This window comes from Metarhizium brunneum, chromosome 2 (assembly GCF_013426205.1).
Source record: "Metarhizium brunneum chromosome 2, complete sequence".
Taxonomy (NCBI): domain Eukaryota; kingdom Fungi; phylum Ascomycota; class Sordariomycetes; order Hypocreales; family Clavicipitaceae; genus Metarhizium; species Metarhizium brunneum.
The window spans coordinates 5,907,900-5,921,765 of record NC_089423.1 but is presented as its reverse complement, the minus strand read 5'-3'; the positions used below and the strand labels follow the sequence as shown (position 1 = coordinate 5,921,765).

Genomic DNA, 13,866 nt, shown 5'->3' with positions numbered 1-13,866 from the left:
AACGAATGACCCGACAGGAAAGATATGCTCTTGAAGCTGCATACGTGCAACGAAGCCTCAAGCCGCGGAGGGGTCGACGACAATTAACACTATTGCGACACATGCAAAGTCACCGATTCACGACTAAACAGTCTTGACTGAGTATGCCGGTGGTGACCCCGCTTGTTTTTGTTTTTGTCTTTGTTAATCAAATTACCGACATTTATATCAAACATACTGGACTCGCCTAGACGTTAGTCGCCAGAGGCAAAAGTTTGAGAAACATTCCCAGTGTTGCAACAGCCAAGGGTGACGAAAAGGGGAGAACAAGAGAGAAGGGCAGAAGGAGAGAGATGTCATTGAGAATCGAAGACTATTACAGAGTTCAAACAACAAGCTGTGGTTGAGCATGGCCACCGTTCGATATCAGGTGTATTGAGGATAGTCCCGCCTGCTGCAGTGCTCTTCGGTGTGCATAATCCCCATTTAAAGACTCCAATTCTTCAACTTGTAATCATGTCTAGACCATAGCGTGGATCTCTAGCGGAGAGAACACGCACAATCTCCGCGTGGCCAAAGGCCATTTGGAAAATAGCCATATCTGTTGCCAAATTGGTAGAAGATCCTTGCGAGAATCCAGCAGGGGTCGGGGCGTTGCCACGCGACTTGACCTTGCTGCTTCCCCCCTTTTTGTCCTTTCTTGCCATCTCGTCCCAAATGAAGCGTGTAGTACTTTGTGAAGGGTCCTCAAAAGCAAAGACAACGTATTTGAATTGTCCCCGAAGGTCTGGGTCGAAGAGCAATACATCCCGCCAGAGTTCGGCAACTTCCTGGGGTGGATTCCGACAGCTATTACCCAGGCCAAAATCCCCCACGACAACTCGATCATAGTTGTTGTAAAGGCAGACGCGAAGAGCGCCGCGAATCTTTTCTCTCATCATGTCTCGTTCTTCTGCAAACGAGTACATAGTCCCGTTCTCTTTCAACTTCGGCCATCGAGTCGGTGGGACAGATACAACAGGCAAGTCATACAAGCGCCCAAATCTCTCGTAATGATCATGGGGTCCTCGATAAACGACAACAGAATCAGAAAGAATACCCCCAGTAGACGGAATAGGATAATTTGATGGTACTTGTGTGTTTGGCCAAGGACTGCTCAGCGTTGCAGAAAGGTTGCTTCGACGGCAAAGCTTCTCTTCGTACCCAGAGCATCCCGTTTCCCAATCCCCTCCGGGGCGGCGTTCGTTGGCAGCGCAGATAAAAGGAATTCTGACTCTAGAGCCCTCAGTGGTCTGACTGTCAGCCGCGGCATGGTTAATGGCAATCATAACTGGGTCTCCAGCTTCTATGCGGAAAACAGGAGGGTTGGTGCTGAGATTCCGGCGTATAATGGCGAGCTCGGCGGGCTGCCGGTACAAAATCGAGTACGGAGGAAACATCTCGGCGTAGTTGGCATTAACCATTGGGATGAAGTGCCTCTTGGTGTCAGCTGCCACCTCAGACGGCTTTACCCGGCTGGATTTTGCTCCCGGAGCCATAATGAAAGCTGGTATTTAGTTGAGATTGACAAATATGTATTGGTGCCAGAGAGACAATGTTCAGCTGTGCACATATGTGAACTCGTGGTGAGTTGATACATGGACGAGTGAAGCCGAAAAGCCGGACTTTATATGCTCCAAGTGCCGTCTTGTTCGGCGGGACCTCAATGAAGGCGTAATGACCAAGCTATTCTGAGGGATTGCCATATAGGGCTCAGGAGAGGTCGATAAGCGTGAGCGTAGCTCGACAAATTCGTGTGACCCTATAAATGAAAGATCTGAATCACTTGTTTGGAACACCTTCATCTAGAGGCGAGGAATGGAAGACATGACCTTGGCCAACAAACGAAGGACGAGACGAAGTTGGACGGTAGACAACAAAGAGCGAGAGCTGGTTCCAGCCCGTTTTACCCGCGTCGCTCGACTTGCCTAATTCTACGGTGGGGAGACGGTGTCTTGCCAGCAAGACATAAAGTGCTGGCAATACCACGAGCCCGAGGGTACCAAAGTCCCGGTAGGCTGAAGACCCATGGGGTTGCATTCACAGCACGGAACAATACGTCGCGGCGGCATTGCTGTTTACTGCGTCTGTCGTAGGTGCGATTCCGCTTGATACATTGCAGCGGTAAGGACCCCAGGGCCCAAGCAGCTGCAGACATCTCAGACATAAGAGTCCCACGGAGATGGCGTCTCCTCGCCTCTGCATTGCTGAGTCCCAAGGGCCACATCGATGATGTGGGTGGCAGGCACATCAAGGGTAGCCGAGAATAAGACCCTGGTAGCAAGACAAGGCCAGAAGTGAGGGCTCAGCCGGATGATTGCTACGCGGCAAAGCGGCCACTTGGTTAGCAGTCCGATCTGTGACACCTCATCTCGCCTTTGTCCAACAAAATACTATCATGGATCTGGCAGCCACACTTGTGTGGAGATATGGAGACTCGGGAGAACTATTTGACTTCCATGCTGGCATTTGTTAATTGCCGATATCCAAGGGACTACTCCGTAGGCTGTGGCACGAAGACAACCGGCGGGCCAGGCGTGTGGTAAGCCCAGTTGAGAAATGATCTGAGACATATTAAGACACAAAGGAAGATAAACGACAAAATTAGGGCACAGCCGCAGGAAGACTTGCGAGCAGGTTGCCAAAATGTACTCGGCACTTTGTACGGAGTACTTTTCCTCGGCACTCTATTATAAGGACCGGAGCTTCGCCATGGTGGCAATGATAAGCACCGTTGAGGACTGAGAGCTGAGAGCTGAGAGCTGGGCGTTGGGCGTTGGTCGAGATGGAGTATCCAATACCACGACTCGCCATGGTAGAGACACATGAGAGAGGCCAGTAAGGAGACGTTCGGCGGCACCTGGATGTGATGAAGTCGCATCCAAGACCCCTCAAGACCGTTGGAGCATGCCCAGCAGGCCAATGCGGTGATTGTGTGTTCGTGAGCAGTGAAACAAGCGGGGGAGGTAGAAATTAGGTTGATCCACGAGCCCCGACGGGATGATGCTCGAGTCGAAATGGTGCTGCCCAATCTTGTACAGCGCACGGAGACGAATGGATGAGCGTGGACGCGTCTCTGGTTTCCCACCTTCTCGATTGACGCTTTATTGCTGGTCGTGCAAGGTCCAATCTGGTTCTGGGATAGGGCAAGCGAAGAAAAGCCAGTGCCAAAGGGCGTACTACCGTACTACCTACCTAGGTACTTACGGAGTACTTACCTCTAAGTAATCTACTAAGTACTTAGTAGGTACGGTAGGCATCGAGTGCATGGGAAACGACATCTGGGACGATGGAGGGACCATGAAGGGACCATGGCGGGACTTTAGAGTAGACGCATGGTAGCGTGTTAGGCGTGTAGTGGCACTGTAATGGCAGTGTAGAAGAACGGGTCGCGTGGCCAAGGGCCCAAGGCTCTTTCCATATCACACCAAAAACCACACATGCCCGGTCCAGGTGCGATGTGGCAGCTCCCGTACCGCAATGGCGGGAAGGTGCGAGCGAGTTATTACCAAGCTGCAGCGTCGCCAGGTACGCGACACGGCCGTGCACCTTGATGTGCGATATGATGTAGCAGGCCCTTTGACGCTGGCCGGATATGTCCCGGCTCTGTCTCCGGCCCTGCTCCCGGTGCCTGGCGTTGGTCCTTCGCTTGCAGCTCTGACCCACCCGATCGCATCACATCCAGGGACATCGACTTGCCGTCCGCAAAAGTCATGTCAATTCTCACAACCTGGGCTCATCCCCGAGCTGCCTGATGTCTTTTATCACTCCTTCGCTTTGTGACTCGGGGCTAGCAATAGACCAGAGCCATCTGGAGTGGCGTGTACGAGAGTAATTGACACCATTCGGCAACTCAACCCGAGTCTGTCCGCGCAAATTTGGGCAACCTTGCTTGGTGCCAGGCCAGCGTCATGAGGTCGACTCTCTTGCCAAGATTCGCGAGCCATCGCCACACCATACAGATTTCGCGCTCCAGGCAGAGATGTTACTCCGCAAGGGTTATTGGCGAGTCCCAACCGCTCATCAAAACGGTGGCAGATCTTAGGGCCTGGCATCCCGAAACCAATGTTCCGGATGTCCAACTGTGCGGATGGGTACGCTCTGTCCGTAAGAGCTCAGGGGCCCGTTTTGTCGACATTACAGATGGATCCTCTATGCGTCCGGTCCAAGTTGTTGTCAATAAGGCATTGGCAGCAGAGTAAGTTGCTCTACAACTATCCTTCTGCACAGTCTGCTATGCTAACCTGGATAAAGCATACGACCTGGTTCTGCTGTTTGTCTGCAGGGACGGTGGCACAATGCAGCTGATATGAAGCAACCCAGCACAGAAGGATCTTCTGTCTCAGATATCTCCTCTCAACATACTCAGTCTGTATCCGGAGCGGATGGGATGGAGCAAGGCGCTGGGAGACCCCCAACGATTCAAGAGCTCCAAGTTGACGAAGTCAAAGTCCTCGGCGTTTCTGATCCGCAAGTGAGTCGATTCCATCTGATACTGATCGCCATCAAGTGGCACGCTAACATTGCGTCTGCCAAGACTTATCCAATCCAGAACAAGTATCAGACCCCAGAGAGCTTGCGCTACATTTCGCATCTACGGTCTCGGACACCACTCAATTCCACGCTCCTCCGTCTAAGATCTGATGCTACTTTCATTCTCACTCAATTCTTTTTTAACCAAAAGTTTCAGCAGACGCATCCTCCAATCATCACCTCTTCTGACTGCGAAGGCGCGGGTGAAGCATTCACCGTCAAGACTGGCTCAAAGGCGGAATTCTTCAGAGATCCCAAATATCTAACCGTCTCAACTCAACTTCACCTTGAGGCCCTGGCACAGTCTCTTGGGGACGTGTGGACCCTCTCTCCCACATTTAGAGCTGAACAGAGTGACACATCCCGTCACTTGAGCGAGTTTTACATGCTCGAAGCCGAGATGAGCTTTGTTAACGATATGAATGAGGTTATGGATCTCGTTCAGAGTATGCTGAAGAATCTTGCGCAAGGCTTAAAAGGATTGCGGGCTGCAAATGAACTCGTGCAGAATAGACTAGACTCTCGAGACCCCGCCGAACGGCTTGCCTTTGCAGACTTGGTTGAGCAAGAAGAACTCGACCGTCGGTGGACGGGCTTGGTCTCTCCGAGTCAGTGGCCCAGAATAACTTACACCGAAGCCATTGAGCGGCTACAACCTGTTGCCAACCAGTTCGAGCACAAACCCATATGGGGCAGTGGCCTTCAATCCGAGCATGAGAAATATCTAGCCAAGGAGATAGGGTTTGACAAGACAAACAATGCTTATCTCCCAGTCTTTATCACCCAGTATCCCCGCGGGATCAAGGCCTTTTACATGCTTCGCTCAGCATCGTCCCCACCACAAGGCGAAACGGTCGAGTGCTTCGATCTGCTAGTACCGAGTCTTGGAGAGCTGGCTGGAGGTTCAATGCGCGAGCATCGCTTATCCGAGCTTGAGGATAATATGAAGTTACACGGATTAGAGGTGCCTGGCAAGAAGCAGGACAGGAGCAGCGGCCTGGGCTGGTATCTGGACCTGAGACGCTGGGGATGTCCTCCGCATGGGGGATTTGGCCTAGGCTTTGATCGCTTGCTCAGCTATTTGACAGGTGTGGCGAATGTTCGGGACGTGGTCCCATTTCCACGCCATTACCAGCGATGCGATTGCTAGGACAGAGGTTTGATATGCTCGGATTACCGGCGAAAATACCACTGGCAACCTTTTGCCAGGCGAGGTATACGGGCCGAGAGTCTCGGCCGATTCCCGGTTTCGCGTCAATTGTGCCGTGATGCGGTTCGGCAACGAGGCCATTCTGACGGGAACGACTCACTAAGCTTAACAGCCTGTATTACCATGCCTTGTTTGTGATGCGGCTACAGCACGAGGCGAGCAGATGTTAGTGCGGTGACACGACAGACGACAGACGGGACTAGTGGCATGACTTTTGATAGCACGATAGTCCATCCGCCGGTCACACAGGTCTGCAGACATCTGTTCCGAAGACAGGGAGTCGGCTCAGATGTCGAAGCGAAGTGCCAATCTCGGTTATTGCTGTTGAGCCGCAGAACGAGCTTCGGAGGTGCCTTCATATTATGAACTTTATACTTTTCGGAATGTACAATAACAGAATTTACCAATTGTAACAAAATAGACGGGGGACTGGTCGGTATTGTTGTTTAGATCTGCTTGGAATATCGCCGTCAACGGTAGGGGTCTGTTCTCTGATACTGGCATAAACGCATTTCTGTATACTAGATGAACAAGCATAGACTCACTCCGAATGGATAACATTAAGTGTATCTCAACCCTGGACAGACTTGGCGGGGAATAATAATCTGGCCAAAAAGTGGCTTTGTCGCAGATATAAGATGGAGAAGGAGCTTGATACTGCCAATCTAGATGGGAGATTACGCGGTTGCTTCAGGTTCATACTAGGATTACTGCACAGTACTCTTGGTATGGAGAATGTCAAGTACTGCAGGGATATGCTACAAGGAAATAATTGAATATATTCTGTCAACTCATATTCAATGCCTGTTGCATTTGGACATGCTCGCTCACATGGTAAGTGATCCAACGTAATTCAACTACATATTTCACCCCCAACAAGACGGTACCCTTCTAAAAAAAAAGGAAAAAAGAAAAACACTGAACCCACAAATCTTTCTACAAAACTTCAACTTTGAAGGCGCCTCTACACCGCGTGTGCGTCAATCCGTTGCGAGGGCTTTGGAAGCGTAACGGCGGCTTCATCTCGATACTCCAAGAAGCACCTTTACACAATTCTTATTCGTGGCCGCGTTAGACTCGCACCGATTGATTCCCAGCGGCACCGAGTCCATCCCCAGCCTTCAAGACACGCTGAGAATAAACAGTCAAAATATTGTACTTTTCGTCTCAGAGGCTCACAGAATCATGTCATCCCACCATCGCTCAGCCGCAATGCCCAGCAGGCAACCACCTCAACTCGGTATACCTCGTCGCCCTTCCCCTCGCCCCGTCTCCATTCCCTCCTGAACAACCACCCATCAAAACACACAAACAGACATACAAGACGCTCCAAGGAACACATGGCGATGCCCGTCAAGCCCACACCGGCCCTCACAGGGCGCCAATCCAAAGTAGTAGGCGCTCTCCTCGCCCTCCACGCGGGCGACTCCCTCGGCGCCAGCGTCGAGTTCGAATCCCACGCCCAAATACGCACCCGCTACCCCCACGGCCTTCGCGATATCATCGGCGGCGGGCCCTTCTCCTGGCCCGCCGGCCACGCCACCGACGACACAGACATGACGCGCGGCGTGGTGCTAGCATACCGCGCCGCCCGCGGCAAGCCGGGCCAGGACGTCGCTGTGCTGGCGGGAAACAACTTCCTAGACTGGTACACGGGCAACTGGCCAGGCAGGAAGCCCGGCTCGCGGCCGGCGGACATGGGAGCCGCGACCATGTCAGGGCTGGACAAGTTCTCCTCAACGCGGGATCCCGACCGCAGCGGCGCGGGGAGGGGGAGCGCCGGCAACGGCAGTCTGATGCGGTGCTTGCCCACGGGGCTGTTCCAGCGCGACCCGGATAGGCTGGTGAGGGAGAGCGTGCGGATCAGCAGCATCACGCACGACGACGAGAGGTGCACGCTCTCGTGCGCCGTGTACAATCGCATCGTGGCGGCGCTGATACGGGGCACGGCGCCGGCGAGCGCCGTCGAGGCCGGGCTAGTTCTGGCGGAGAGGCTGCAGGGCAGGAATGGGCTCGTCTCGCAGGCCGTCGAGCTGGGCAGGAGGGTGAGCGTCGAGCGGATGGCGAGCCATGGCCCTGACGCGGCGGAGATGAAGGGCCGCTGTAGCGGGTATGTGCTGGAGACGTTGGCGGTGGCGGTTGCCGCTGTTTTGGACAAGAGGAGCTTGGAGGACGTGCTGGTTGATGTGGTGAGGATAGGGAGGGATACTGACACGAATGCTGCGGTGGCGGGCGGCTTGCTGGGAGCCAGGGATGGCGTTGAGGCTATTCCGGCGAGGTGGAGGGACTTGTTGCAGTTTGGGGAGGAGTTTGCGAGGATCGGGGTTGAGTTAACGCCGGCGTGGGAAGCTGTTGATGATTCTGCTCATTAAATGCTGTTTACGTCGGGTTTGAGAGGCTTGGTGTTGAAAATATTCGACTTGCTCTACCCGGCAAAATCCTCTGAGACTGGCGGCTCGGTATATTTGTGGCAACTGACATGATCCTCGAGCCATTTACTGGAAGATTCGTAAAAGTGTGTCTATAATCTATTCCGCGACTGTCATGTATGGTAGCCTCAGATTAGGCCTTTCATGCTCCCCTTATCATGAATAGTGGTCGTCGGTCGTAAAAGTCGTCCCTATTCCACCATCCAGGAGCTCATGGCAACCACAACTACGGCCATGTCATCCGCCATCGCTCAAGTATCCTAAGCTTAAATTAACAGCCCGCCACCTCCGCTGCCAACCATCATTCAAACCGTCAACGGTCAAGTTATGGCGTGGCTTGCCGTCCGCGGAGATGGCTCACCCGGGCCACCTCGGGGCCAACAGCCTATGATACATTTTCGAGCACGGTACCACCATGAACCGACATCAAGCTCAATCAACAACCATAAGATAAGAACTGAGAATAGATGCAAGCCGCAAAGTTAATCTTGCAGCGTGTTTCATCAACCCCCCGTATAGAGGAGCATCCATCGACACCGTCGACGACATGATGGGGCACATGTCTCTCATGGAAGTTCCCAAACAGAAGGCTCAAGAGCGAGATGGCCAGACTAGACTGCCTAGGTAGGTAGGTCGTCAGCCGGGGGGGAATCGCTCTGGTGTGGGAGTTCAGACTGATATGGATAGATCTGCGAATACTCCATGCAGAGAGGCAATATCGGAGAAGGCAGGGACGCCGGTCGGCACGATATAGCCGCTTCATCAGCAGTTTTCTGGTTCCCATTTCGTCATGTTCATCAACATATAGTATAACCGGAAGAGGTGTAGGTCTAAACCAGCCTCGACCCTCGACAATGTGTAACGGTAGCAGAGAACTCACGGCAGATAACTCCACAAAGTACCGGCGCACAAAGTGTCTCCGCCAGAGTTGGAAGCGTACTGTAGATAAGGCCCGTCTTTTGCGAGTCACTCCAGATGTCCATGCATCCCCAGCCGGGGAGGGTGTCGAAGCCGATTGCATGCAGCCCAAACCGCACGGAACTGGCGTGCCGACACATCCACCTTGTCAAAAGGCTTTCTCAGGTTGGCGAGCCTATGGGTAATGGGTAATGGGTGATGGGCCCCCTGTGGTGGAACAATAACTCTGCGGCGAGACCAGCAGTTCAGTTCCATACCGGAGCGCTGCCTCCGTTGTCGGTTGCCATTTTCGGTTTTACCCGTCCTCGTCGGGTTTGTCTTGTTCTGGCCACTCGCTGCGGACGGAGGAGAAGAAATGAGGAAGAAAAACGAAACATGCAGTCGCTGTCTTGACGGGCGGCCGAGTGTCGGGTAGAGGGAGACGGTCGCCTTCGTGATATGCAACCTCCCGCGTCTGGTAGAACTTTGGTGTTCCGGACTGAGATACTCTGGCTTGTGGTATCGGTTGCTATTGTAGCCATGTATTGGTGGATTTTCTGTTTTGGCCATGTAGATTCTGCGACTGCCCTTTTTTTTTTTTTTAAAACTTCCTGCTGTGATATTCACAAAAGTTGATAAACAAATAACCCAATCCCACCCAAGAAACATCCGTCTATAAATAAATCAGCATCGAAACCGGAGCCGATATTTTCCCTTTCCCACTTGACACTGGTGTCAGGTCAAGCCTCTCCCTCCTCTCCTTTGCACGCCGCGTCTCTTCGGAGTATATTGGGCTGCATACCCGGGAGCCTCGGCTTGTGGCTTTGTCCGGTGTCCAGTTGTGTGACTCAACCGAAACAACGACATTAAATGAAACACGTCGAGTTGCTTGTATTCTTCTTATTCAAGTCTATTCCAGGAGGGTGCTTGGTATTGAACGATGCGGTTCCTAGGGAACTCAGTTGCTTGAGCCATACAAGCGATGGCTGTGACGCCGCTCCTGTGAATCATGAGATTTGCCCCAAGTACAGCTCTCGGATCGGCAAGGTTTTGCCGATCACTCACAACTGAGATATGCTAAAGTTGCTGTCGTGATAAGGTTTAGTTATCAGCCCGTAGGTTCCGACTATGTCGATGAAATTAGAGTCTAGGGTGCTTCATTCGAGAATCAAACGCAATGCCTGAGCCGCTGCCGCTTTGGGCAAACTGCCGGGATAAAACACGTCACTTCGAAACTCTAGAGTGCAGCTTGGTGCTAGAATGGTTACAGTTCCAGGCTGCTTTCTAGTTTCGCAAAGTGCCTGGCCCTTTACACGAGAAATACCACCCAACCACCATCCTACGACGGCACCAACTTTGAGCACGGCCGTGCCCATTGACGGCGAGAGAGACAATGTCGGCTTTTTTGGTTCGTAATGGATTCATTTGACACATGCATCCATGCATGTTTGTGTAGTGTTCGGCAATTGGCTTTGTGCAGCCTGCATGTTTCACTTATTGGTCGTTGTCTGCAATCAACCTAGTCCTACTACTACTACTAGTACTGTGTGTCACTTTGACTGGAGATGCTGGACAAGAATGTTTTGGCCGTGAGACTCTTGTACTATGCGCCGAGCTATTGTCTGTAAAATGACGAGTGCCTTGTCGGTGTGCCGCCGGTCGAGCAGGCTGGCGTATCAAACAAAGGTGGTGAAACAAGCTCCGGGCCATGGATCGACATGGAAAATAGCATCTCCTTGGATGGTGTGGCCGGTGAACGAGGGCCATGCTCTGTGGCTCTCTGTACTGTACATAGCAGCACCGGTGGGTTCCCAAGCACAAGCAAGACACGGCGACGAGGCTTATCGAGTGCATGAGCCCATGTTAAGCTTGCCTGTGTGTCTTCTCGTACTTTTAAGAGTCACAATAAGCATATCTCCCAGGTGTGAGGCCACAAGGGTCCTGCGCCATCTAAGCTCATGGAGCACCACGGGAGCAACAAGGACCACCCCTTTTGGTTCTGGACTCACATGTGGCGCCTGGTCATCAAGGTTTTCTTGGGATTGCTTGGGGTGCAGCAGCTAGCTCCCTCGACATGTTTTAGGGAGACATGCTGAGCATGGCCAATCTGGGGATGACCGGGGCTGAGGCTATTGGCCACGAGCCGTCCACAACGGATGAATCGGCAACGGTTGGCTCGGACCATTCTCTTTTGAGCTCTTCATCACGGTGGGTTTCTTTCTTTCTTTCGGCGTGTGTGATCGACGACGTCGCCCTTGCTGACGATCCGGTGCCAAGGTACGTACAGAGTACTCGTCGCTCGTGTCCTCGCTGTGCCCACAGTCCCGTAACCATCGAGGTGACTCGGGGCAGTGCAGCCTGCAGACGGTAGGTAGCAGCCGGCTTCAGAATCCAAAGTCAAAAAGCCAACCTGCCCTTCACCCTCGGCCGTTTGTGGGTGCAACTAGATAAACATCAAGAACAAGCAAGGCCAACTTCAGTGCCAAAACGCAAATCCAACGGAAAAGTGGGCTGGTTGCTGACCAGGTGGGTGCTGGGGTATTTTGGATCTGGGCCATTCCAGCTGGAAGCCGTGAAAGAGTAGGAGTACATATACTTCGCACGAAGGGGAAAAATAAGAGAAAAGTAAATAAAAACCGACAAAACTCGCAGGCCAGCTACTCTGTGCTCCGGACAATACTGCGCAGTCAATAATCGCGCAGAGAACACCATGTCGGTAAGCACTGACAGACCGTGCTCCGCCACCTTGGATGAGTCGGATGAGAGATGCAACGGCAAACGGACAGAACAAACAGCAAAGCATAAACCGCAAACAGGCCGCGTCGCACGAAAGGACGACTCCAGACGATCACGACGGCCGCCACACCAAGCTTCGGGAATAAAGCTTGTGTCCGCCCCATAAAACCTTTTACTAGTCTTTCCATGATCCAGCGCCTGCTCCACGCACACCCCCTCCAACGAACGGAGTAGCACCTGCTCTTTGACTCCCAGACGCCCTCGTTCTCACCCCACACGTTATCCACCGGAGGCTGCAGTAATAGGCAGGGATCCCTGGACGCCAAGCCGCCAAGTCGGTTCAGACGGCATCTCAAGCGTGGCCAAGCTTTACGTCGTTCCGTGCACCTTATCTGTCTTTTCTTCTTTCCTGGCCCTGGCACTGGCCCATGAGTGGCCCAAACCTGGCCGTCATACCGGTGTTACAGTGCGACGCGTTGGGCGCACGGGTGAATAAAAATTCCGCTCAGCCAATCCACATTAGCCATTTGGATTAAAATGAAAAACATTCTACTCGGGTACTCCGTGTCTTGGTTGTTGAAATGACTCCCCAGCCAGCCGCAACGAGGCGTTCAATAGCCAAGACCTGAGGAGTCCCATAACGTGCTACGAGGCTAGCAACCTATTGTGTTGTATGTATGCCCCATTCTGCTCCTATGTAATCCCTTTCTTTAGGCTGAATAGATGGCAGCTATCGCGGAAAACCCCGTATACACATGTACAAAGCATGGCAATCGACAGTTAACTCAGGGCCGCGAATAGTCGCAAACGGTCGTACTGGCGCCAATAATTTGGACCCGTTTGCTTAGCCAGTCTGTCTCATCACACACGGTGCGAATTGTAATTTTCTTGCCAAGCCTAGTGGCTTGCAACGCTTAAATTCATGCTTAAACGCCCGAGTCGCACTGGACGAGAGCGCAATTGAGGGGCCAAGGGCGCCGAGTTAGCCGTAGCGTGTCGCTCGGCCAATTTCCACCCCCCTACCCCCCCCTCCGCTTCGCTCTTGCCTTGGTTCGTTTGCACCATGTCCATGGAACGGGCCACATTAATATGGTAATTGTGAAAGTTCCTATTGATGCTTACATTTAGCCGTTGCCACACGAGCTTAGCATCGCGTGCAAAGGCAGATACGTAATGTCGTCGCCGTTAACCCACGTAAATGCGTACTTTGTTCGGATGGTGCCAAGTGTGCCGAGGTGCCTAGTTTGCTTGCTTGCCCTTGGCTCGCTATGCGACTCCGTACAACAGGCGAGCGGAGCCTCTCAGCCCGCCAGAGGAACCTCGAGGACATATGTACACATGTACGGAAGAAGGATTACTTGGCATTGGGTTATTAGCTGGTATGGCCTGTGCTTGGAGACTGGCGCCATTATGCACGAGGGCTTAAACGTTGCGAAATGCCCACCGTCGTTTGATATTGACCACCAGGGCAAGCAGGCAATGGCCCGCGGAGTCATCCTGAACAAGACGGGCTTGGAAGGGTGAAAAAAGTAAAAAAAACCTAAAAGGAGGCTGAAGATCCGAACCTTTTTTTTTTAATTTATCGACCCAGTGTTTTTGGTACGGAGTCGCTTGGAGGGGTGTACAAAGCGAGCCGATTACCCGTGTTCTAGGCAGAGGCGAGAGCTGCTGTAAACCAACAGCTTATCTTGTGTTTTTCATTTTTTTTTCAATGTCGTGGTGATTTTACAAGGTAGCATAGCATGCTGTGGAAGCATGCCGCCATGTTGTACGCCATGTTGTCTCCGATGCAGTTCCATTGCACAGGGCCAGGCCACACTGACCTGCATCACTGACGCCGGGCGGTAGGTTTGAGGGCTGCTTTAACTCTAGATGTGTGTATCACTGAGAGCTTGACGGAGAGATGCCGTCGGAGCCGGCTCGGCATGCCTCCGACGTCATAATGGCACCTGATTCTCACTAGCTCCGTCTCGGCGTGCGGACATGTTGGCGACCGCACTGCCATGCCTCAGCCTGAGGATGAGGAGCATTGACCCTTGGGTC

General features: G+C 52.7%; 3 protein-coding genes across 3 annotated transcripts; 2 read left to right on the top strand and 1 right to left on the bottom strand.

The window, feature by feature from the left end:
- Positions 1–482: 482 nt before the first annotated feature.
- Positions 483–1,517, bottom strand: G6M90_00g047400 (uncharacterized protein; the record flags this gene model as incomplete). Its single annotated transcript, XM_014689372.1, has 1 exon — positions 483–1,517. The coding sequence occupies one exon, from the start codon at positions 1,515–1,517 to the stop codon at positions 483–485; it is 1,035 nt and encodes a 344-aa protein (XP_014544858.1).
- A 2,412-nt stretch (positions 1,518–3,929) lies between these two features.
- SLM5 (Asparagine--tRNA ligase) lies at positions 3,930–5,701 on the top strand (the record flags this gene model as incomplete). Its single annotated transcript, XM_014689371.1, has 3 exons — positions 3,930–4,216; positions 4,273–4,492; positions 4,556–5,701. 3 exons carry the CDS (start codon positions 3,930–3,932, stop codon positions 5,699–5,701), a joined length of 1,653 nt encoding a protein of 550 aa, XP_014544857.1.
- Positions 5,702–7,101: 1,400 nt separating this feature from the next.
- draG (ADP-ribosyl-[dinitrogen reductase] glycohydrolase) lies at positions 7,102–8,133 on the top strand (the record flags this gene model as incomplete). The annotated part of the gene is made up of 1 exon (XM_014689370.1): positions 7,102–8,133. One exon carries the CDS (start codon positions 7,102–7,104, stop codon positions 8,131–8,133), a length of 1,032 nt encoding a protein of 343 aa, XP_014544856.1.
- Between the last annotated feature and the right edge of the window lie 5,733 nt (positions 8,134–13,866).